We start from the raw sequence: 23,130 nt of genomic DNA on the forward strand, positions 1-23,130 counted from the left end.
TTTCACTTAAACTTGTTTGCACTTCAAGTTTACTTAGAGTGTCCTAAGAATTTTGTTTTCTGTTTTTTGCTGTTAAATCAATAAGACTAAGATGATGAGCAATTAGGTGAGTAAAGAAGTTTTTAGGTTCTCTCTTCTTTTTTTAGTTGTTTTACCTAAAGTTAGTGAGGATGTATATTGGAACAATATTTCTTGAGGGAAATTTTGGAACTGTAGTGTAAAATTCTTAAAAATGTATGTTCCCTTCAACCTAGCATACCATTTCTAGAAATATTTTTCTAAATAAGTTATCAAAATATATGCAAATATTTTATATATTATAAATATATAAAGTATAATTTCAACATACAAACTCAGCTAAAGAAAATTATGTTTTATCCATGTAATGGAATACTGTACAATCTCATAAAAGTCACATTTCCAAATAATAATGACACAGAAGTTTGTGAGTGTTAAATGAAAATACATCAAGTTATAATAGTGTATATAATACATATATGTCTAAGTGGTAGATCCAAAACTATACCTTTTAAACCAGCGATTCTCCTTTTGGAAATCAATGTATCTAAAGTGAAAGTAAATAACTATACCACTTTTTTAAACACTAAACAAAGATGAGGAGAGTAAAAATAATTCTCCCTGTGAGAATTATTATATAGTTAATGTTTTAATACCGGAAGTTTTAAGGATAGTGTTCAATGTGTATGGTTGGCATTCCAATGCATGCTTATCTACAGACTAGAAGAACGTTCTAAACAAATCACTTTAAAATAACAAATGAGCGAATGGAGGAAAAATAAATAGCACTAATGTCGACTAGAAAGGCTACTATATTGGGTGTCAAAAGGATGGAAGATTCTGAGCTGACATTTTGGGGGCAAAAATATCTTCACTTCAGTATTGGGAAAATCATTGCTGTTTTCAGTTGTCAAGTGTAATTAATTTATAAGTCTAGATTAATCGGTATGTCCTTGAACATATTGCCTATATTCCTGGTTTTTTTTCTATGTGGATTCAGTTTTGTGATTCTTTCAGACCACTTTAATTCCAAAATGTTCCTTAATATCAGAGCCAATCCAAAACACGTCTTTAACATTCCCACAACCTAGCAATCTTGCTACTTTAAAATAAACTAAGTATTGGTTCTAATTCTTTCAACCATTTCATAAAGTGATAATCATTACAGGGACGCACATGAATAAAATTCCCTTACAGAGGAATAGTTCTTGTCCGATCTTTTGCAATACACACGCACACAAACAGGCAGTGTGCTGTACATCACATAGTATAATGTGACTTTTTTATCTTCATAGCAAACCAAGAACTTCCCCAGGTCACTAAATATTGTTTGCTTTTAAAGAGCTTTTTAAATTTTGTATATTTTGCCATTAAGTTCATATTGTTGGACATTGAAATTAGGTGTAATAATTTATAAATTTTTCCGCCACAGGTAATCACACCGGTGGTTCTTTTTTAAAATAATAAAATCATTTGAAACATAGTCTCCATATTATCTTCCTAATGATAATTGCTGCATTGGTGGCAAAACTTGTTTTTTACGTTCACAATTCTTACTTGTGAAGGGTTCCCCCTACCAGTTCTTGAATAGCTACAGAAGTAAAGGTAGATTTTTGCTAAAAGTTCTCAAGTGCCTGGTGGGCCAAATTTGGGGTGTATCGGTATCAAGAGTCAGAACCTGTCCTTCCTCTTGAACTTATTATTGGCAGTTATTATTTGCATTTCTGTGAATCTTATCATACTGCCTCTTATCGCTTTATAGGTATTATCTCCTGAGCTAGACTATGATCCGGAGCCAGGGTCTTAATCTCGCCCTGCCTCATCATGTCCTCATCCTAGCCATTGTCTCTTGTTCAAGCTGTGTGGTGTACGGGGCAGTGATTAAGCACATGGATTCTGAAATCCAACTGCCTGGGTTCAAATCCAAGCCTTACAACCTTGGTTAATTACTTTTCAGGTCTCAGTTTCCTCATCTTTCAAGTGAAGATAATGATGATACATACCTAATGGAGCTATGGTGAGGATTACTCCGTGAGATAATGCTTACTGCCCAAAACAGCCCAGCTTGGTAACAGTAAACCTTCAGTCACTAAGCCTTCAGTCACTAGGACATTGTTCCTGATTTTTTTTTTTTTTAAAGAAATCACTACATTGCTATAGTCTTACCAGTATTAAAAAAGGCACTGTCCCATGGTGTTCTGTATTCTGCTTGTCTATTATATTCATTCAGTTACTAGACTAACTATAGATTTTCACCTGCTTTGATGAAGTTGTGAATGGTTGTCACTAGAGACTCCCATTTTAAGGAATCCTCACAACACTAGCCAGGATCTGTCAGTTACCTCCTTGTAACAAATTTTGCTTCACCTCCTAGGAAATACATTCTCTTAATTACTAAAGCCATAGCTGAGAACATGCACCAGTGTACAAGTGGAAAGCTGATCAAAATAAATGGTTTCGTAATTTTATTACTGAAGTTTTCATTAGGAAATTTCAAATGAAATAACCTAGCTAAAAGATTTTTGTTATTGTTTTTGCCTAGATAAGTAAAGAGGACTTTTTGGCAGTAAAATAAAATTGCCTGATGATTGCACACTTAAATATTTTGTTCATCGACATGATAGCTCAAAGCTGCAGATGTGCATATCTGAGTCTTTATACCTAGGACAATGGTCGGCAAACTGCAGCTCGCGAGCCTCATGCGGCTCTTTGGCCCCTTGAGTGTGGCTCTTCCACAAAATACCACGGCCTGGGCGAGTCTATTTTGAAGAAGTGGCATTAGAAGAAGTTTAAGTTTAAAATATTTGGCTCTCAAAAGAAATTTCAATCGTTGTACTGTTGATACTTGGCTCTGTTGACTAATGAGTTTGCCGACCACTGACCTAGGAGGATCCTTCTGTTGCTTCCAAAACTTAGTATCAAAACGGTCTTAGCTTGTAGTTGCTGGATTGCCACCTCGCTTGCCGGAGGAATGCCTGTGAGTGCTTGAGCACATTGGAGTATGCTATAATAATAGTCCCAGAAAAGAAAAATCCTGAGAAACCGGGGCTTAGCGAGCTGCAGCTCTGCATAAACAAATAAAGCTGTGGAAAAGAGCATTTTGAAAAGAGTTCTTAAAAGTGAAGAAGTCTTTTCTAAAAGGAGCTTCTTCTATAAGTCTGTTTGACCTGCCATCTTTAAAAGGGCTTCCCTCCCTCAGACTAACCTTCAAAAGCTTTGGTGATGAAAATCTTACATTTCTAATGTGTTTTAGAAAACCTAAAAGTTTTAATGTGGTTTGGAAAATGTGATGTAACATTTAATTTTTAAAATATTTGCAAACTGGGTGCAAATCTTTTATAAAGAATGTAGTAGCCACATCTATATGTAAAATTTATACTTTTTGTTTACTTCTTTTTATTACAATAAAAGAAACTTCTGAAAAGAAGAAAAAAAACACAGACCCACTACTCTGAAACAAACTAATTACAATGTTAGTGTTTGAAGCATTTTTCCATTTTATTAGTCTTCTATTTTTTTTAAATATATTTGTATTGATTTCAGAGTGGAAGAGAGAGGGAGAGAGAGATAGAAACATCAATGATGAGAATCATTGATCAGCTGCCTCCTGCACACCCCTACTGGGGATCGAGCCCGCAACCCAGGCATGTGCCCTTGACTGGAATCGAACCTAGGACCCTTCAGTCTGCAGGCCGACACTCTATCCACTGAGCCAAACCAGCTAGGGCTAGTCTTCTATTTTCAATGACTGCCTGATATTCCATCAAGGTGTTTTACCACATTTTAGCCATTCCTTTTAACCATTCCTCTGGTGCTCCTTCCAGTTTTTATTTCTTTAAAAGCAGCGCTATAGCAGGTACGTTTCTTATTTTTAGCTTGTCGTTTTCTCCTCTACTTATGACTATTTCCTTAATATGTAGTTTCAGAAGTGGAATTTATTAGAAATGAAATAAACTCATTAAATTTAGAGTTCCTTATTGTTCTTTATAAGAACATTTTCTTCTCTACCAGTCTGGCTCAGTGGATAGAGCATCAGCCTGCAGACTGAAGGATCCCAGGTTCCATTCCAGTCAAGGGCACATGCCTGGGTTGCGGGCTCGATCCCCAGTAGGGGGTGTGCAGGAGGCAGCCGGTAAATGATTCTCTCTCATCATTGATATTTCTATCTCTCTCTTCCTCTCTGAAATCATTTTCCCTCTTTATTTGTAAATGATATTGAAATACTGTATTTTATTTTCATAGTCTTTATGTTTTTGTGTTTAATTTAAGCATTTTACATTGTTAATGGTAATCCCATTGATTATGAGGCAGTGAAAATTTTACATTATTAAATATCATGTAATGTATGTGATCAATAATATTCCGTGAGCCTGCTCTTCATTAATCGCAGTGTTATATCTGATTTCTTGGTTGCATAGCTTTCAAAATCTTGACTAGTGGTGGTAATTTTTTAAAAAATACTTTTAATCAAATTAATTTTTAAGTCATCACATTATGATAAATGAAGGAAATGATGCCTCAAATATACTTAATTATTAGAGCTATCATTTTGAAAAATTATATTGACATAAATTAGATGCTGCTTTATTGCTGTTCCTCATGTGTTCTTTCAAAAATTTATACCCGGATAATGTCTAGAATTTCTAAGCCTAACTATAAATTAAAGTGCTAATTTATTTGTCTGTTAAAAATCAGTTGAAAAAATCCCAATCCCTTTCCCCAATGTGACTTGTCTTATTAATTTTCATTGTACCTATAAAGACTGCCTTTTGTAAAATGGGGAATATTTTAGACTATTCTTATTATGGAATAAAAGTCACTGTGAAGTGGCTAGACTAAAATAAATGTAGTAATAGCCAGCATTGCAGACTATTTTCTTTTTCTTTTCTTTTTTAATCCTCACCTGAGGATATTTTTCCACTAATTTTTAGAGAGAGTGGAAGGGAGAGAGAGAAAAAAAACATTGATGTGAGAGATACAGCGATTGGTTGCCTTCCCACATGCCCTGACCAGGGCCGGGGATCCAGCCTACAACCATGGTACATGCCCTTGACCAGAATTGGACCCGGGACCCGGGACCCTTCAGTCCACAGGCCGACACTCTTTCCACTGAGCCAAACCAGCTAGGGCCAGATTATTTTCTTATAAAGACATTTATTATCTAACATTGTTTTATATTAGTTCAGATTTAATTATAAAGGGTCTGCTTACCTTTTGATTTGTGGGGGTGGAAATGGTTCTCATTACTTCATGTTTTATGCTGGTACATATAATTTAGAATTTTTCTGCCTCACATAAGAGAAGGAACACATGATCTGGGAGATATTTTAAATAGATGATTATGTTAAATTGAGAATTGTGATCCATTTGACATTTGTAAAATCTCTGATTAGAAATTTACTTTTTAATGTTTTGTATGAAAAATCTGACTTTGGGTATTGTTTGGAATTGAGTCTGGTGCCAGCTTGTCATCATTTGCTTTTTTACCAAACCGGTGACTACTGTCAGCCCTTTGCTCTGCTGTGCTCTTCCTTTATTCTACTCTTCTGCGCTGTTACTGCTTCCCTTTAACGAAAGTGAGAAAGGGAGTGGGGGGCTCCCTTAGAAGACATGCCTTCCACTAGCCTGTATTGAAAAAGAACGCAAAAGAAATTTAGTAAAATTAAAGCCTTTTTACTTGTATGCATGCATATAAGCCTAATCAATGGACACAGACACCAGGGGGGTGAGGGCATGAGTGGAGGGGTGAGGGGGCAATGGGGTAATAAGGACACATATGTAATACCTTAATCAATAAAGAAATAAAAAGGAAAAAAATTAAAGCCTTTTTTTCTGGAAGTACTTCATTGAGACATTAACACTCTTAACTCCTATCTGTCAGGAAATTAGATTGCTACTTTACATGGATAGCTTGTAGAAACACAGAAAATCATAAATACGTGATTAAGATACATATTCTAGCAAAGGGCCCATTTCCTCCCAGTTTGCTCTCAACAGACTGAAAAGATTGTGTGCAAGGATCGCCCACTGTGTTCTTTGCAGACAGTTCTGGAAGGTGGGCGAGTGCGTGTCCTGCACTCAGCACACAGTGGCTGTGCTCAGAGCACACTCCAGGGTGTGGTTTGGAGTCTCAGGAAAGAAGCTCAAACCTTGGAGGTTTCGGGGAAATTACCCGATATCCTATCTATTGCATGACCAGTGTCTTGCCCTACTAAAAGGATTTTCAGCTGTTTCTTACCTTTAAGCAAAGGAACTGTAGGCCCTCCTCTCTCGTGAATGGCCCAACTCTGTGCTTGGATGCATATTCCGAATGTAGCAGGCACAGGAATGAGGCGTTCCTAGTAAGCGGGGTGAAAGGAAGGCATTGGGGATATAGGAACAGAAACAATGGTAAAAAGCTGTGAAAAGTATTCCAATTAATGTCTACTGTCTAGCACCTGTGTTTCCTTCTGACTCTTTAAAAATGTCCCAATAAAGTATATTTCTGTGCTATTTTTATCCTTTGATGCAAGTATTATTCTTTCTATTATTATTTAGTCATTGTTGTTTCATGTAATAGTCATTGTTTTTATTTACATTCTATATTTTTCCACTTAAATTCATGAAGAACATTTTGTAATAGACTGTACTTGCTTTAAACATGGAGATTGTCATAAAGTTATCTTAAAATAATTTTAGGGAATCAAGAAGAGAATATATTAGGATTGTGGGGGAAATGGGCAACAGAGAAAATTTTACTAAAGTTGAAACACACAAAATTGTACCCCCATCACAGAAACTCGGGTTCATTAAGGGGAAGTTGCAAATCACTTTGCTGAGACACTACAGTAGAAAGTTGGTGTTTCTTAATAAATCTAATCTGATTTTCCTTTCAATTGTTGGTATCTGAAGTTCAAAAATTAACTAATCTTAGAAGAAATATGTTAATCTTTTAATATTAAAGACCTACATCAAGCATGTGTAACTTTATTTTTTTTTAATCTTTATTGATGAAAGTATTACACATGTAACTTTATTTTTAAGGTGTATATTCTCTGATAGACAAAATGAATGAGACTTATTTTTTCCCAGTTCCTTCCGGCCGCCTCCTCATTGCTCGCCTCTCTGTTTCTCTCTGCTGCGTAGAGAAATGTGTTGATTAAAGCAACAGGTGCCCGGAGTGCTGGAGCGAGCTGGCTGCGGGCCACAGGCGGCGGCGGTGGCGATACTGTGTCACTCAGCCCTATGGGTTGCTGTGTCCTCACAGGGAGGGGCGCCCAGTGAAACATACACTGCAGCTCCTGAGGGATTAAGTGTGTTTCCTTTGCTTTATAGTTCAGAATTTTACAGTTTCTTTGTTTGGCGGTTCTCAGATTGCTTAATGATTTTCGAGCCTCTACCCCCACAGCATCGGGACCAGATGTACGTAATAGCAGCATTTGAACCTCTCGATTTGCCAGTTTTACTGCTCAACATATGGCATAACCTTTTTTATGAGAGTCGGAGCCCTCTTCTGCCATGGAGTCCTAGATAGAGATGATCTTACTTATTTCTTGCTTTTTACAAATGTGGATGCTCTGATTTTTTTTTTTTCAATATTGGCATTTAAACTCTTTGTAGTATTTTAGGGAACTGTTTCTGAGGTCATTCTGTTGTCATTATTTTATCACTGTACATGTTGTCAGCCAGCATGCCTGTTTGTTTTATAGTTGTGGAAGGACCCACAAGAATTTATTTGTATGATGGTCTTGTTGTCCACATTATATTATGATGACGGAGCATAGTTGAAGAAAGATTCTCTAATTTTTTAAGCCTTAGTTTAAAAAGATCTTTTCTATTTTGCAATTTAAAAAGTCTGTTCATATGAGTACCCTTTAATGGGCTTTAATGCATTTATGTGTTCTTAAAAGTGGCCTTCAGAATTAACCTTTTAAAATAGTGTTTGCAAAAATGGAAGTATAGCCCTTGGCAGCTGTTAGAGAGGAAATTCCCTTGAGCTTATTTGGAAATTTTCAGAAGGCTCTTAACTTCACCTCGGACACCCTGTTTTACTGAACATGCTGGCTAGGATGTGGGCCCCAAACTTCATGTATATTAAGAGAAGCGGCTGTTTTCTCTCTTTTGCAAATGCTAACCTTATGGTAAAGTCAGATAAGGACATTGGGGGCTGTGTGGGGTTTGGGAGAGGGGTTGGGATGGGGAAATTAAGCATGTGTGGTTATAGATGGGAATAATCCAGCTAAAAGACACAGGCTGAACAAGCTGTAGAGAAAGGGGTAATCCAAAGGTGGAACTGTAGGAGGGGGAGGGGACAGGATGGCAGTGAAGGGGAGGGACTGAGTAGTCCTGGGTAGGAGAGAAGGAGTGTTTTGTTAGAGGACTTCTGGGTTTAGTAAAGTAGAAGGCATGTCATGTATGGAAGGGAGGGTGTGGAAATAGAGGAGAAGTCAGATGCTCAAGAGTGGACCAGACGTGAATCCTCCTTGTGGAGAGGAGAGCAGGTCCAGTTGACTGGAGGGGTACAGTAAGATTGCCAGGGACTGGTGAGAGCCCGTTTGAAGTTGCATATAGTCCTGAGAGCATTAGGATGTGGCAGGGGGTAGAGTATGAGAAGAACTGACGGCGTGTCCTTGAGGAGCTGAGAGGTCATTCAGAATGCTTAGAGAGGAGCAGGCAAGGGGGCGGAGCAGCAAAGAGCCTGGAGAGGTGAAAGGGGCCAGGCTTCTGTGAAGAGCTTTACGGGCCACAGTAGAGCATGAACTTTCTTCCTGGGGCGGTGGGCTGCCCACCCAGAGCCTTATGCTGGAGAGGGGTGTGATCAGGGTTGCATCTGCAAAGATCACTCGGACTGCTGTGTGAACATTGGTGGGAGGTAGGAAGTGGGTAGGAGACTGTGCTCATCTGGGCAAAATAAACCAGCAGCCTGGATGAAGGAGCTGGCACTGAGGATGCTCGGAGGGAAAAGGGAAGTATTCCAGAAATACTTAGCATCATTTTGTCTTCCTGTGGCTTTTTCTGGGGGCAGAAAGGTCCTAATTGGCTATGCCTTCATTAATGTTGCTTTTATACTAGATCAGTTTAGTAATTCTTTATTAGTTAGCCTAAAAAGTGTTTGTCTGGATTTTGTGTTTGTATCATTTAGGTAGACTTTATTACCTTTCTTCCCTAAGTATAAAATACATTGACTTGATAGACAATTGCAAAATACAGTAGGTAAGGAATAACAAATCATCCCACATTCTCTACCCAGAGACAAATATTGTAAGCATTTTCCCGTGTTTCCTTTTATCTTCTTTGGGAAGCACTGTTACCAGTTGAGACCTTCCTGGCAGAGGTCAAAACCAGTGTGGCTTTCTGAGTGTTTCACTTACAGGGCGTGGCGCTTTGCCTCCACTAAGTGCTCTGTGACCTTTATACCTTTTACTATCTTCCTTTAAGGGGAAACTTTTAAATGCAGCTTAATGAGAGATGGCTGAGTAGGTTAGGGGAGAATGTTGCTGCAGCCCCCACGTAAGGGAACGCCACTCTGAGGGATGCCAGAGCTCACGTGCACTCGCATTCCAAATGCTCCAGGGAAAATCCGCGGGAACAGCGAGCCTAGTTAATTTGTTTATTCTGGGCATGGCAGTAAAACACTGGTGACAAGGACAAAGTAATGGCTGACCAGGTGTGTAGCTGATGTGTACGCTGAAATGTGGTGTGCAGGGCCTGCTGGGAACGGTGCCTCTCCCTGCTTATTTATGTATTCTGTTCAGCGTCCCTTTAACTGGGTCTGAGATTGATTGAGACATTATCTTGGACTTGGAAGATGGGAGACACATTGGAATGACAGACACATGATGGATGGAACAACAAACTCTGACAGGGTTCGGTGTTTGGTTTTCTGTTCAGTGTTGAGAAAGAATGTTGCTGTCATTGTTTAGCATAGGGAAAGAAAACGTTGCAGCTCATTATCAAATTAAATATTTTCTGAGCCTGACAAACATCTCTAGACTACATCTACTTTTTCAGAGAATATAATTAATCAACGTAGGGACAAAAAGTTCATCACTTGGGCCAAGTTACATTCCTGTTCACTTTGGGTATCTGTCGTTTTAGCTTACAAAATTTGATAGCATCCTAAGTCTATATTATCTTTTAGAAGGATTTATATGCATATGCTATAGCTGAGCATCATCTCTTTGGATTAATAATAATTACTAATCCAAAACCATAGTATAATAGAAAGCAAAAATATTATAATAGGTACCTAATAAATATATATCTATTGATATTAATAGTGCCCTGTGTCTTAATCATGTGACTATGGGGTGGGGGGAAACAATCCATTTAGTACTCTATAAAATACTCTTATGAGAGAGGTTAATATAAATTACGTTTACAGTGATTTTTAAAAAAATATATTTTATTGATTTCAGAAAGGAAGGGAGAGAGAGAGAGAAACATCAGTGATGAAAGAGAATCATTAATTGGCTGCCTCCTGCATGCCCTTTACTGGGGATTGAGCCTGCAACCCAAGCATGTGCCCTTGATCGGAATCGAACCCGAGACCCTTCTGTCTGCAGGCCGATGCTCTATCCACTGAGCCAAACCAGCTAGGGCTGCTTACAGTGATTAATGCCTTACAGGTACTTAAACTAAGAATACTCCCACGATAGGCAAGCTATTTTATAGGTGTGACACGTAAGAAATGAATTGACTTGGGCTGTCAACTTTACTCTGAGTTTTAAATAATTTCACTACGTCTGTCTGCTTGACATCTTCCCACTTTCTTCTGGTAATAGAATTTTTTCTTTTCTATAGAAAAAATAACACTGTGGCTTTAGTGGGAACTGTGTCATTGAATCTTTCCACCCACACCCTTCCCGTGCGCACTGGACCGTCGCTGGTGCCCTGGCCAGGATGGTGTGTGGCCGTGGTGGCTCTGGACTTGTCTTTTGGAGCCATGGGGAGCCAACCTTTCTGCTCGGGTTGCTCGAGGCAGGGTCTGGGCCTGCCTGTGACGTCTCGCCTGCTTCATGGAAAGAGCCTGCGTACAGGAATACACATGCAGATTCAAGGCCTGGAATGAGAATCCAGTCATTTCTAAAAGCCGGACAGCCTGTTGTAAGAGGTGTAGCCCCAGTTTGATTTGAGCTAGTTTGGGTTGTTTTCTGTTTGTCTGTGTGTTTCTTTGTTTTTGCTATTTGCAACTTAAGAGCCAGAGTAATGGATGTTAGGATTGCTGGAAGGCAAGAAATGTGAAGGATTATCTGATTGATTGGAAGGAAGATGGTGAGGCAGTGAACTTGAATAAAAAAGGAAAATTTTCAAAATGAAAAGAATTAAAAAAGATTGACGGATTTTTATGAAGAAAGAGACGTGGAGAAAGACTTTTTTTTTTTAAATGTAACATAGACAGAAAATAAGTTGTGTGCTGACGGAGAAAGCATGGTATTCATTTCTGTGCAGTACGTTGCTCAGGTGTTTGAAATTTTTAGTCTTCATGTATTAGAACATTGGAGGCAAGAAGTGTAGACCCATTTAGGGTTGATGTAAACTGGAAAGGGCAGAGGTGGAGCCATGGACCTAACTTGACCCAAGGAATCAATGTTGGGTCTCGCCTCCACTTCCCTTGTATCCTAAGAGAAGAGAGGACATAGTGTCCTGGGATTTCGTGTGTAAAATCCCTGGGAAGGACTCTCATTGGCCCAGTTTGAATCAGACACCTACTTGTAAACCAATCACTGTATCCGGGGAAGGGGAAGCAGAGAAAAGGTACCGGGCGGTAGGCCATTGGGGACTCGATGAGCAGAGCCTCGAAAAGAAGGCAGATGGAGCACACGCCTGGCCCTGACCAGCGTGGTGTGAGCACGGCCCAGTGGGCTCACACAGCATGTTACCTCTGATACCATGCGAAGTCGTGGGGAAATGGTAAAAGGGAGAGGACAGTATATTTATATTCTAAGGGTTGGTAATACTGCACTTGTATTTTATTTTCAACACATATAAAAGGAGTTTTACTTGGTTCCTTTTAGAGAAGTAGTTGTTTCCAACTGAAATGATAATTACATTATTAAAAAATTATTATAAAGCACAGGAAAAAATGTGAATAGACCAAAGCAAACTATAGGTTCTAAAGTGTTTAAATTTCTCATCTAATATACTGTGTTTGTGTTTTAGAGATGTGGTTTAAATATCCAAAGCAGTAAACCTAACTGTTAGAAGGCATTACAGAAATACCTGAAAAACAGAATGCAGTAACATGGCGAGCTCGGGCCCCTCGGTGCCAGGAAGCATTGCCCAGCCCTCACTGGGCTGAGTCCTCAGTCTCAGCCGCGTGGTATTTCTGCCCAGAGGTTGCTTGTCTGGATAAGTGTAAGCATTCGTGGAGACGGAAGCAACTGCCAAGTGATGTGCCCTGCCGGCCGGTTGACACAGTCTAGCCCTCAGTTCCCATCTTTGGGTGGCTGATTTGCCAGAAATGTAGCAAAAGATAATATATTTCTTTATCCAGATGAAATAATTCATTAGAATTCCTGAACTAGGAACTTGCATGTACACACACACACTGACTTGAGAATTGCCAAGATAGCTATTAATACAAGAGTTTCTGTGTTATATAAATAACATCTTACCAGCATTTAAATAATGTTATTTTTCATTGCAATCCTCATTAGTTCTGTGAAATTGAGTTAATGCTTATGAAGGAAAGATTATTTGAAATACCTATAGAATGTGTTTGAATATTGGGAAGAAAGGGAGTGTCAACAGACAGAACATTTTAATTACGTGTAACTTGAACTAATTCAATAAGGAATATACACTGAGTAGCCAGATTATTATGATATCTGAACGCATAATAATCTGGCCACTCAGTGTAGACTGACTACAGAGTTGGGATTTTAAAATAAGGTTTTTCCATGTATAAGAACTGCATTGTGGGTAGTTAGAAAGAAGCAGAGGACTTACTAGCCAGAGGCTAGGGGCCACTATCTCCTGGTCCGTTGACATATCAAGATTTGCAAGCTTTCCCTTTATACATAAGTACACGGAGTGGCCAGATTATTATGCGTTCAGAGATCATAATAATCTGTCCACTCAGTGTATATTCTTATAGGCAAAGAATGTTTTAACACATGAATTATGTATTATTTTTAAATGAATGTAAGGCGATTTGCAAACATACATATTTTTGCACTGATGATTTATTTAACAAATTACTTCTTGAGTAACTATTTGCATAGCTCTCTTTAACAAGAATATATAAATTCAGCCCAACTGGTATGGCTCAGTGGTTGAGCATCAACCTATGAACCAGGAGGTCATGATTCGATTCCTGGTCAGGATACATGCCCAGGTTTCCGGCTCGATCCCCAGTGGGGGTGTGTGCAGGAAGCAGCCAATCAGTGATTCTCTCTCATCATTGATATTTCTATCTCTCCCTTCCTCTCTCTGAAATCAATAAAAAATATATTTTTTTAAAAGAATATAAATTCACATATCTCAGGAAGCCTTCCATTTAGATCATTAGATAAAGTGAACATATTGAGAAGTTAAATACATTTAAATAGTGGCCTTGTTGAAAGTATGGGAAGAAGCCTGTATCAGTTAGGGTTTGATGAGGGGGTCAGGACCACGAGGAGTGGTGTGAGGGATGTGGTCCTGGGAGGTGGGCATCTGTGCAATGTTGTTGGACCTGTACCTGGTGCTGGTCTGACGTAAGCAGAGCCATCCATCAGGAAAGCAGAGGAAAGCGAGAGCGACTGCAATCTGCAAGGGTGAGCCGAAACTCGTGAGAACAAATGGCACCGTGTGTCTCTCAAGCTTCCAAGCCTGCAACTTGGATGATACAGGGACCGCAGAAGAGCTGGTGCACTCCATGGAGCAGCACGGGGACTCGGCCCAAGATTGGGAGACGTGGACGAGCAGGGATTGTTGGAAGCCCGAGATCTGGCCGGAGCTGGGGGAGCTGCAGCCTCGGTGCTACAGGCGACACAGCAGACCCACGCGTGTGTGTGACTGCAATGGTGCCTGACCTTACCCCAGTTTCCCTGCGTACACACGGCTGCCGCTTGCTTCCCACCTCCCAGGTCTCCTGCAGCATCTCCTGTGGCTGACCCTGAGCTACAGGCAAACAGGAACGGGCATTCTGGGCAGCGTGGTCCGGCCTAGCTAACCTGACACAGCGCGGCCATCACGGTTCACCCTTGTAGGCTCGGCACTTGGATACATCAGTCATATTTAACTTCCAAATAGAGCAGTCGCAAAACCATGCTTTTGTCAAACACGATGAAAGTATCCCTCTCCCAACCTGAAACAGTGGCTTTGAAGAATGCAACTGTATGTTTAAGTGGTTTCAGAGTGGATAACAGAGGACCTGTGTGTATTCCTGAGAATTAATGCAGATGATGTTTTCATGCGTCTCTCCGGGAACTCTTCCTCCAAACGGTACCAGCAGGGTTAATATGTACCATCAAAGTTAAGTGAAATTCGCTGTGGAGATTTACTGTGGGAAATTTATAGAACTAAAGCAGAAAAGAATTGTTTCACTTTATAGTTAATGTTTTTTATCTTTTTTCAACTTCTTTGCAGTTTTTTGAGGTGCCGTTTGATTCAAACATGAATAGGACAAAGAACAGACCTCTGGTTCGTGGGCAGATCAGGTAAAATCATGAATATAAGTCTCACATTGCAGAACATCCCTTTGCTTATTCACCCCAAATCATTCCCCGATCTTTGCCTTGAGTCTTGAATTGAAAATAACACACCCCAAAGGGACATATCGGTTTGGATACATTGTACTCTTAACTTTAACCAAAATGTATACAGAGCACTTAGAGTGGCTCTAAGATTTACAGTTCTGTTGTGGGGGTAACTCATGCAGTAGACTTCTCATTCAGTTCAATTTTGAGACATGAACTGCTTTCACTTACAGTGGCTGTAAGTAAAATCATTCCGTTAACACAAATGATTTCCAACACATCCATACGGGGTCACAGAAGAAAGTTATGTCTGAAGCCTTATTTTTTCACATGAACTGATAATGCTGTTACATGCCTAGTAAAGTGCTGCCTCCATTACTCTCCTTTTCACTGAATTCAATTAAGTAGAACTAAAAGGCATATAAATATTTTAATATCACTAATGATTAATAATTAAATCTTTTACTTTCTGGAGGCCTTGAAACTGGCACTTAAAATATTTTTAATCCAATAGCATATCCTCAGCTGAGAAGAACAAAAAGAGCTAAATGCATTCTCCCGACTATCAGTGAGGCCTCTTCCGGGGTCCGGGCAGTGCCCTCATGGAGCTTCCCGTCCATTGGGGAGCAAATAACCACACATGTTAACTAACACAGTAAAGGACACAAATGCAGATATAGTCAGTGAGTCTGTAAAAATGATTCTTAATAGTAACTGTTTTTAGCCATTCCATTCTTATTGAATTTAAAATACCATTTTATTGAAAAGAGCAGTAAAGCCAGATGAAAATATGTAAGAACAGAAATATCATCTACTTCTATTTTATTTCCCTTTTGGAATATAAATGATGCTTCCTGCTGTGTTTATAGTTAGAAAATGTCACAGTACTTTTATTTGAGACAAGTTGTTTTAGGTGGAAGAATGCAAATTCTCTAACTCATCTCAAATGCTAAAAGCTGCTCTCACCACAGGTTAGGTCACGGGCAGGTTCTTACTTCTTTGGAAATTCTTTTCAGTCACTTTTCCTCGGTCACATTGTCCTCTTCTTTAGAACCAGTGGGATTACGGGATAGACCGGGAAGTGGTCCTCAGGCATATAGCGTGATCCGACGAACGCCAGCCGGACTCCTAGGAGCTCACCTTACAAGCCCGGTGTGGTCCTTTCCTGCCCGCGGCGAGCAGCGTGCACAGCACTCCCAGGGCAGCACGTGGCCTGGGGGTGGTCAAAGACAGAGGCTACGGTGCAACTGTTAGTCTCGTAACTTCACCTTTTGTTTGCATGATAGCCTTAATTGCTGTTTTATAGAGCAAGCTATAGGCCTGGGACCCAGACTCAAACTTACTTTTAGATGTAGGATGTGTTTTATTAACTGTGTACAAGAAGATGTTAAGAGTCTGGGGCAGAAGTCTTACACTAACTGAAGACTTTATATCTTGTCAGTTAGTGTGTATTATAAATCAGTGAATTACTATCTCTACACAGATGTGTTATGAGTGGATGGCTGTAGGGGTGCACTAGAAAGTCTTACAGACTATCCGTTAACATTTATTTCTCAGCTTTGGTGGTTCTCACATTCACAGTGGCTGTTGGACATTTAAGCGCACAGGATAGCCAGTGTATTTTCAATTTTTTTTCTTTTTTTTTGGTGTTTACTGCCCCATTTCACTTGGGCTGGTTGCCTGTTGAATCTATACAACTTCACAGACATCGTTTACAATCCGGCATGTAAAGTGTGTGTCCTATCATTGTTGATGGGCAGTAGTATAGTAGGTCTGGGAAAGAAATCTTTGCAAGTCTTTCGCCATTGAAAACTATTTCAGCCTTTGTACATAGCTTGGTTTCTATCCATTCTAAAGACATTTATAAACATTTATGAGAAAATATATTTCATTAACTTTTTCAAGTGATTGCAATTTACTTTGAACATTTTTATTTAAGAAACATGTGCCTGGACTGGTTGGTCTGAGATTTCCTGAGGACCCGGGGAAATGCCCCGGAGGAGCCCTTTGCGCATGTGGGCCCATCTGGACGCCCCTTCTCTGAGCTCTCGGTCCTCTCTTCCGGAAAGACATGGCACACGTTCAGTGGGCACACACTGAACGCCTTCCAGAGCTGACACAGAAGTCAGTGCTTTTGTTTGCTTGTTTAGTTTATTCTTTATTCCAGAAAGGATTTGAGGGATAACACTGCAATAGTTAAATAGAAAAGTAGGCAATAAGGGATACAAAAAATAGAATTTGGGATAAAAGCTTATCAAGTGCACATGTATATATATAAAAGCCTAAAAGCTTATCAAGTGCACATGTGTCCCTAATAAGTCCCCTCAGGAGTTTGACTGGGAGACTGGGAGTTTGATTGCTCGCAATCTTGTGCGCTGACCACCAGAGGGTGGCCTGGAACGAAGGGAGGCCCAGGCGGGCAGCCGGCAGCTGGAAGAGGGCCCTGGCCAGCAGCTGGAAGGCTCTGAGCAGCCCAGATCGCTGGCCAGACCTAGGGACCCTACCCGTGCACGAATTTCATGCACCGGGCCTCTAGTAGTTAATAAGGTTGGCCTGTCCATTTCATTGTGCGTTTCCTGGTAACATCACAGCTACATACATCCTATTGCTAGTTCTAAGATAGATGATGTTCAATTTCCCCCAATATTCAGGTGAGAAAACTGTGGGTCCAAGAATTATGAATAACTGACAGAACAAAAATTTGACCTAGTCCATTTGACTGCTCACCTTGCGTTCCTAATGACTACACATAACTGTCTCTAAAAGTGTCTTATTCCTGAGAAGGAAACAGCATTTAAGGGAGACCCAATTTCTGCCTCTTCTTAAAAATAAGAAGGGACACTTGGTGATGATATTAGAAGAATGTCCTCCTGAATTCCGTAGACCAAAGAAATAGCAGATTGCTAAGGCATCCTGGTGCAAGCCATAGACAAAATATCAAAGAGCAAACAGCTCCTAGTGAGAACCATTTAGACTCTGTGGCCCTGAAGCAGTGGGGGAATAGGAGGCTCTTGGCCAAGCATAACAGCCCAAGGATGCATATCTAGCAGCTGGTCCCAGGTCAAACTGAGACAGTGGAAGGAAGAGGAGGGAGGGTGCAGTGTTACGTGTGTATCAGGTGACAGCTGGAATCGAAGAGATGATGTAGGGAGAGTGCTGTGCCACATGGTGTGATTGTAAAATGTGCTCAATCTATTGGCCATACATTTGCATTTGCTCAGGAGATTCCTGGCTTAACACTATTATCCCAGCAGAATTATTATTTTTGATATATTTTTATTGATTTCAGAGAGGAAGGGGGAGAGAGAGAGAGACAGAAACATCAATGATGAGAGAGAGTCATTGATCGGCTGCCTCCTGCACACCCTACAGCAGGGATCAAGTCCACAACCCAGGCATGTGCCCTGACCAGGAATCGAACAGTGACCTCCTGGTTTATAGGTTGACTCTCATCCACTGAGCCACGTCGGCTGGGCCCTGCAGAGTTATTGATAGCGTCCCCCTCACGCTCAGCAGTGTCCAGTTTGGATGATAACTATATGCCATCTGATGGTGATGATTGTGATCATAGAATTTCCTTATTTTTAAGGCTATTTCATACAAATTCCAAATGCTTATTTTGCACAAAAGAGGAAGAAATACATAAATGGAAAGTATAATGTATGTAAATCAGTTTGTAGGTAGACAATGCAATGCAGACGTCTTTGAATTGCTTTTTAAAAGTGACAATATCTTTATGTTTTCTTGTAAATTGGAAAAGATGAATAAGATCAACTGACTTGTTTGGATGTTTCTGGCAAAAATGTCACGGCTCTGAATGATTGTTTTGGGGAAAGTTGGGCTTAGAGCTCCCTTTTATTCTCTGGCAAAGAACACGCCTGAGATTGCGTATGTCACCTATCGGGAACTTACATTGAAGGTGAGGAAACCCACTGAAGAAATCGCATTCGTGTAATGTAATGAAGATGAATATCAGAGAAGCTCACCTTCTTATCAGACAGATTTGGTGTAATCCAATTTTAACTTGGTGCTTGGAGGAATTTTCAGCTTTTAAAAATGTATGTACTAGAAAACATCTCAGTCTTCATATATTCTTCATATGGTAATTAAAAATGTTAGGTGACTCTAAGCATGGGCAAGCCATTGAATTAATCTTTCCACACCACCACTTTCTCACATATAGGGGTCAAAATTCCAACCGTGTTCCTCTCATACATAACATTGTTGTAGGGATAACAGTAAGAGCAATAAAATCCTGTAAATACAAGTTTGTTGTTGAGGAATGAGTTTCAAACTCTAGAGAAATGGAGTGTTGTTTGCAGAACTGTTATCTGTTTTCAAAATTCGCTTTAAAATAAATATTTCCATGTTTATCAGGCAATTCAGATTAGTTTCAAGGGAGAGGGGGAAGAAAGCAAAACACTTGGCAAACCAAAGAGCTTGGAAAGGAAATGTTTGCATTATCATGCTTGAGTGGGCCCCGCCGCAGGTAGGCGGTTCCTGAGTCTTCCTTCATGCTGGCATCATCGGGCGCTTATGGAGGGTGCTGTCCCTGCAGAGGAGTGTGCTGGTTGCTAAGCTCCCTAAGAGGTAAAGGACACGGTCTCCATCCTCTTAGCATTACCTGAGGAGACGGCAGTGCGCATGCATGAGGACACTGAGTACCTGCAAAGGTTCCTCCACGCAGCAGTGCGTGTTTTCAGTGCGCCTGCCAGCCAGGCCTGTGCTTGACACAGTGGTGCGGTGGTGAATACCAGGATAGAGGTGTGCCAAGTGATGGGGGGCACAGGCGGAGAACTTAACCCAGACTGAGGAGTTGGGTGGCTGGGAGGGCGTGACGTCTTAAAACTTGAACCAAAGGATGAGGAGGAATGAGCCGCCCTGGCTGTGCCTTCCCAGACTCCTTTCTGTTCCTCCGCTTCCTGCTTCTTTGCTGGTGGTCCGCAGCCTCCTCCTCCTCTGACTCCCTCCAGACACTACATTCTGTCTGCTGTACCTCCAGCCCAGACCGCCCGGACCCTTGGGAAATCTCTTCAGGGATGCCCCTGTAGGCATCTCAGATTCCACTTATAGATCCCAATTCGTCATGTTCTCCCCCAAACTTCTTCATTATATACGTGTTACTTTACATTAGAAAGTCAGGCACCTGTAAGTCATTCTGGATGTTGTTTTCCTTTTATTCCCTTCACCTGGTTGTCCTACGAGCCATGTCTCTTCAGGCCCCTCCGTCACCCGCAGTCTGCGCCCTGGCCCGTGCTGCAGTCTCGGACCATCAGCAGTTCTCTGCTGGTTGTTACAACAGCATCCCAGCCGGCCTCTCCTTCTCTCGAGCCCTTCTCTTCCCTCCCACTCAGCTGGCAGGCAGGGGTTCCTTTAACGATCACATTTCTGTCTTAAAACTTTGGGGTTTCCTACATATATCTAAGATAAATACTTATTTTAAATTCTTCACCGTATCATAGCAGGCCTTTTAGGGTCTGATCCTTCCCGTCCTCCCGCCTCATCCCCACTCTGCTCACCTTTCTCTTTCATCCTCCTCCTTACGTTGTGACTGAGTGGAACTGCTGGTGTTGTCACTGAAGGGCCATGCTTTCTCTGTCTCCACCAGGTGTGCTCACCTGCCCTTTGACTGCCTGGCTGGGTTTTATGCCGAGTGTTCCTTCCTCTGGAAGGGACAGCTGTCTCCATACTCGGGTGAGGTGGTGGCGGGTGTTTTGTCTCTGTTCCTTGGGCGCCCCTGTCAGAGCACCCCTTAGCACACGTCCCGTCTGCGTCCTCCGCTCTGATGACCACCCTGTGGGACCTCTGCCAAGGCAGAGAGCGCATGCGCTGCACAGGGGCTGCGGGTCCCAGGAGTGAGCAGAGACCTGCCACAGGCCCAGCGGGAGCTCCTGACAGCTTGGACCAGGTGGACACAGCGGAGGTGACGTCTTGCTGTCCATCAGTTCAGAATTGAGGCCGGCCCCTGTTGCCTGCAAGTTCAGTTAAATCGTGTCTGCTTTCCAACGCATTTCCCATGGATCACTGGTCTCCACAAATGAACTCTGCCCCTCCCCTCCAGCCTCTGCCTTTTCTCTCCTCTGCAACGTTTGTTCCTTAAAGAGTATTTCTGTACCTTCTGCTGGTATGTCTACCTTCCTTAAATTCTGCAGCTCTTTGTATAGGGACCACAAAATTCATCATAAGGCAGAGCAGCAAAGGGGACATGAGAACCTGACCCCGAGGAGACGCAGCCCAGGCCAGTCGAATCCTCACAACCAACCCGGCAGAAGTACAGGTTAATCAGGCAGAATGGCGAGACCCTGCAGGGATGCGCCCTTAGAATTCTCCATCTCCTCCCGAGAGTCAGGCCAACAGCAGGAGCTGTGAATGCCCAGCCACTAAATATAGACTTTTCTTTTGTTCCCCCTTTTTACGTAACTCAGTGATTCTCAAACTTTAGTGGATGCAGTTATTTTTTCTTTATTTCTTTCTGGAATTGTATACACATAACCTTATGTGTCCTTTATGGATGATTTCAGAGACTTTGTAGGAAATTTTGAGTATAATACACATCCACCTTAGGACTGACCTAAATAAACTCCGTAGACTGCAGCTCTTCAGAAGATGCACGAGCATCTGGCCCATCACGCTTGATTGCCAGTCTTGGGCTGCCTGCCTCTCCTTTGATGGGGCCGCTGCCATTTGTCTGTATTATTTCAGATGATGGAGAAAATGACAATGAATATATATAATAAAGGAATAATAAGGTCGTTGACTGTTTTTGAAATTGTCAATTACAATGTAAACATACCTTTTATATTTAGGCAACAGAAATTATCTATAATTTTTTGAGAATCAAAGGGGAAAATCTTTACAACTAAAATACCATTTAATGAGAATAAAATCTATAAAATTACATTGTAATTTGTTTTATTTCCCCAAGGAAAATTCAGAGGGCAGTACTTTATCTCTTTATTACCTACATAAAATGCCAATTCTGTATGTCTAAAGTAGCACAGTAGCCTGGCCAGCATGGCTCAGTGGCTGAGCGTCTACCTATGAACCAGGAGGTCATGGTTCGATTCCCGGTCAGGGCACAAGCCCGGGTTGTGGGCTCTATTCCTGATGTGGGGCGTGCAGGAGGCAGCCGATCAATGATTCTCTCTCATCATTGATGTTTCTATCTCTCTCCCTCTCCCTTCCTCTGGAATCAATAAAAATATATTTTTAAAAAATAAAGTATCACAGTAAAAGAAAAATAGAAGAAAGGAAGGAAGGAAAAGATTGTCTCCCTTATCAACTACCTGGGGAAATACTGCTTTTTCAGATTTAAATTCATCCCGACTTTGCAGGGACACGAAGTTATTAGTTGCTCTGTCTAGTCTATGTTTTTACTAGGATTGCAGGTGGTTAATAGAAACATCCTTCTGCAGCTTCCATTTACCAAATGGGATTCCTATGGAAACACTTGACCCCGTGGCTTTCTGCTTTTTACGTCGGCTCTGGGCCTGGGTGGTAGAATTATTTATCAGTCTTTAATGGCTGGGGCCACTTGGTGGATTTGAGCTCATTGCCCCTCACATCACTCCAGAAGCCCCCGGATGCACGGGGATAAGCTCGGAGTCGGGCGCCTTAGGCACCACTTGCTCCAGCGTCTGCATCTGAGGACGTCTGGAGAGAAGAGCCCCAGAGAGTCAGGATGGCGCTGCTTTGCCTCTGGCCTGGCCCCTCACCCAGGGCTGAGCCTGTACACTTGGAGCCAAACCACTGCATCTGCCCTGCGGCTGAGTGCAAGCACCACAGCAGCCCAGCCGCGGGCCCCGCTGCTGGCAGAATGGACACATGCGTGGTAGTAGGACTAGTCACGGGCAAAATCTAGATGTGGTTTGTCTGACACCTCACATTTCTCTGTCGTTCTTACATCCTCACCAGTAACTTCCTTCCTTTCACGCTGTGGATCACGCCAGCACCCAGTTCCTCGAACTCCTCCACTTCAGGAAGCTCTGTGGTACTTGCAGCATTGGCTAGTGGGATAAGAAGGATTTAGTAGTTTTAGGGTGGCCATGAGGGCGGGTGAGAACGAGGTGTAGGTACAAGTGAATGTCCCCACTAGTTCTTCCTAAGATTATAGCTGCCAGAATCTAACACCTGTTTGGGAAGTTGTGGGGGCCCATAGGCCTGTAGGGCCCGTTTTTGCCTTACATTCTGTGTGCTAAGACCTGGGACCAGCGTGCCTGGAGCAGGTGTGCAGCTCAGCCTCCCCCTGGGGTCGCTCGGTGCCTCTTCAGCCCCACGACCCCAGTGGGGCCTTTTCTTCCGACAGTATTTGACCATGCGGCCCTCTGTCCTGAGAAAAGTCTACCAGTCAGCTTCCTTCTGTTCTCTTTGTAGGCAGATTGCTAGGAGTGGCCCGCGCACCATTCCTTGGTTCCCCTCGCTGTGCACCTCTGCGTGTCTCTGCACTTGC

At 41.7% G+C, this 23,130-nt stretch overlaps 1 protein-coding gene across 2 annotated transcripts in view; it reads left to right on the plus strand.

Moving 5' to 3' along the window:
• The window catches only part of COX10 (cytochrome c oxidase assembly factor heme A:farnesyltransferase COX10), a 125,195-nt gene that overhangs the window by 73,354 nt on the left and 28,711 nt on the right, over positions 1-23,130 (plus strand). The window contains exon 5 of one of the 2 annotated variants that reach the window (XM_079798928.1): positions 14,572-14,642. The exons of the other annotated variant lie outside the window; for it this stretch is intronic. Within the exon in view, the coding sequence (XP_079655054.1) occupies positions 14,572-14,642 (71 nt within the window). The remainder of the gene's footprint in view (positions 1-14,571; positions 14,643-23,130) is intronic. 2 annotated transcript variants of the gene reach the window in all.

The sequence above is a fragment of the Cnephaeus nilssonii genome (genome assembly GCF_951640355.1).
Source record: "Cnephaeus nilssonii genome assembly, chromosome: 19".
NCBI classification, from domain to species: domain Eukaryota; kingdom Metazoa; phylum Chordata; class Mammalia; order Chiroptera; family Vespertilionidae; genus Cnephaeus; species Cnephaeus nilssonii.